General features: G+C 47.4%; 2 protein-coding genes across 4 annotated transcripts in view; one reads left to right on the top strand and one right to left on the bottom strand.

Annotated features, from left to right (window-relative positions):
- LOC143038106 (open rectifier potassium channel protein 1-like) overlaps positions 1-2,500 on the top strand; it is a 333,381-nt gene that overhangs the window by 35,219 nt on the left and 295,662 nt on the right. For all 3 annotated transcript variants that reach the window (XM_076207093.1, XM_076207092.1, XM_076207094.1), the window contains exon 2: positions 1-742. This exon is cut by the window's left edge and continues 397 nt beyond it. In XM_076207093.1, coding sequence (XP_076063208.1) covers positions 601-742 — 142 coding nt within the window. In that variant the 5' untranslated portion in view covers positions 1-600. The remainder of the gene's footprint in view (positions 743-2,500) is intronic.
- Positions 1-2,500, bottom strand: part of LOC143038150 (uncharacterized) — a 322,262-nt gene that overhangs the window by 117,712 nt on the left and 202,050 nt on the right. The window lies entirely within an intron of this gene.

Genomic DNA, 2,500 nt, shown 5'->3' with positions numbered 1-2,500 from the left:
TTTAAGCTAAGATAGAGGAAAGTGTGTATCAAAGTGAAACTTGAAACTGAAACTGAAAATAAAGGTGTATCGGAGTGTCCGTATGTGTAATGTCCTAGAAGCAGGAGTCAAGCAAACAAACAAACGACGACGGTGACGCAGAAATCAACGGAGAACGTCAAAATTAACGGCCGCAAACAACGCCGCCACCGTCGTCACACGCTACGTACTTCGTCGTCGCCACTCGAACTCAAACAAGGTCGTCACACATCCAGCTCAACTTTCAACCTTTTCTCTCCCCATCCTCCTTCACTTCTCCTCCTCCTCTTCCTTCTTACACTGCTTTGGTAACGGGCTGGTCGCTACTGGCCTTGTGCCTCTGTTCCCTTGTTCGTCCGTCTGCTCCACCAACTTCTGTTTTATCTCTATCTGAGCCGACAACGTTCACACCTCCCCTCCCCGCGCGGACTGCGCAACCCATCCTCTTCTTCCCTACTCTTCCTCTTCTTAGCCCATCTTATCCTCATCTCATTCGTGCTCCCCTTTTTGCTTGTTCCTTGTACCTCTTCTTTCTCAAATCTGTCTTTGTTTTGAAAAGGCATATATACACAACACAAAACAATGAGCAAGAAAGAATGGATCGCTCTCCTCTTCATCTACCTCCTGGTTCTCCTGGTTGGGGCTGCCATATTTGTATACCTGGAGGCTGGCCAGGAGATGCAAGGCCGGGAGACCCTCCACAGGCTCAAGGTCGACATCAAAGGTAAGGACAAAATTGGAATGTTGAGGTCAGTTAATATAGAAACATTTAAGACCATGGAGGAGTCTTATGGTATTTGCGGTAAAGGTACATACATATGTATGTACCAAGGCTTTTTCCCCCTTACAAGGGAGGTAGCCAAAAATGAAAAGGCATAAAATCATTTCCACCCATTCCATCCCTGAATACACTCCACACCACTCCACCCTCCCTCTTATCTTAGCACCTCCTGGATGACGGGTCATCCCTGCACCTTGTCTACTGCCCTGGGTCAGAAGCAGTGTCGCAAGACACAGCACATCCACAGCAAGGCCGCTTCATTAAATCGGCGACCCCCCTCTCCGTCCCCCCATTGCATAAAAGGAGAAGACAGGGAGAAATCCCTTCGGGCTGCGTCAAAATTTGCTCACACATACTACCTCACCCCCCATCACCCCGCCCATTCCACCTCATGCAATCACAACATCATCCATATCCAACCATTCTCCATTCACCACTGTCTTCTGTCCTCTCCCGTCCTTCCTCAACAGACATTCCCCTCTTCCCCAAAGCCCCCTTCACCCCATCCATCCACCTCATCCTAGGACGTCCCCTCATGTTCACTCCCTCCACATCTGCCCTCCATACCTCTTTTACTAGTCTTTCTTCACTCATTCTTTCCATGTGTCCAAACCATCCTAATATTCTTTCATCAACCCTATCTCCCAGGTCCTTTTCCACCCCTGTTCTCCTCCTCACCTCCTCATTTCTCACTCTATCTAGCCTAGTAACCCCCATCATACTTCTCAGATACCTCATCTCAAACACATTCAAACTCCTTCTCTCTTCTTCTCTTATGTTCCATGTTTCTGCCCCATACAGTGCTGTTGGCACAATCACTCCTTCATACAGTCTCCTCTTAGCATCCATTCCCAAATGTCTATTCCTCATTACACTCTTTAATCCACCAAGGCATTTACTCGCTTCTCTCAATGTACATTCTACCTCCACCTTCACTCCACCTTTTCCTGCCACATTTGCACCCAAGTATCTAAAACTATCCACTCCCTCCAGTCGCTCTCCCTTAATGCTCACTTCCAGTCTACTGCCACATGTACATCTCATCACCTTACTTTTACCCACATTTATCTTCAGCTTTCCTCTATCACATACTCTCCCAAACCCTGCCACCAACTTCCTCAATCCCTCCTCCGATCCTGCCACAAGCGCAGTGTCGTCCGCAAACAACAGCTGGCTCACCTCCCACTTTTCTCCATTTTCTTTAACCATCTCCATTTCCAATCCTGACACAAGCTCTACTACTCTCATAAAAACTCTCGACAGCTCCCAGAAGCTTTCATCCTATCCCGTATATCTGCATAACCTCCCACAGTGCCTTTCTGTCTACCCTATCATAAGCCTTTTCCAGATCCATAAAAGCCCAAAAAACATCCTTCCCCTTTCCTATAGCTTTCTCACATATCTGTCTTACCACAAAGATCTGATCTACACAACCTCTACCTGTCCTAAATCCACACTGTTCCTCACCAATTACTCCTTCTGTTCCTCTCCTAATCCTCTCAATCAAGATCCTCCCATAAGCCTTCCCAACTACACTTAACAAGCTAATCCCTCTGAAACTACTACATTCACACTTGTCCCCTTTTCCCTTGTAAAGAGAAACTATACAGGCACTCCTCCAGTCCTCCGGCACTCTACCCTCTCTCCAGCAAACATTGAATAACCTCACCAGCCAGTCCACCATCACTGTACCTCCCCTTC

The sequence above is a fragment of the Oratosquilla oratoria genome, chromosome 23, assembly GCF_046742065.1.
Source record: "Oratosquilla oratoria isolate Oo_2021 chromosome 23, ASM4674206v1, whole genome shotgun sequence".
NCBI lineage: Eukaryota > Metazoa > Arthropoda > Malacostraca > Stomatopoda > Squillidae > Oratosquilla > Oratosquilla oratoria.
This window is presented reverse-complemented; position numbering and strand designations above follow the sequence as displayed.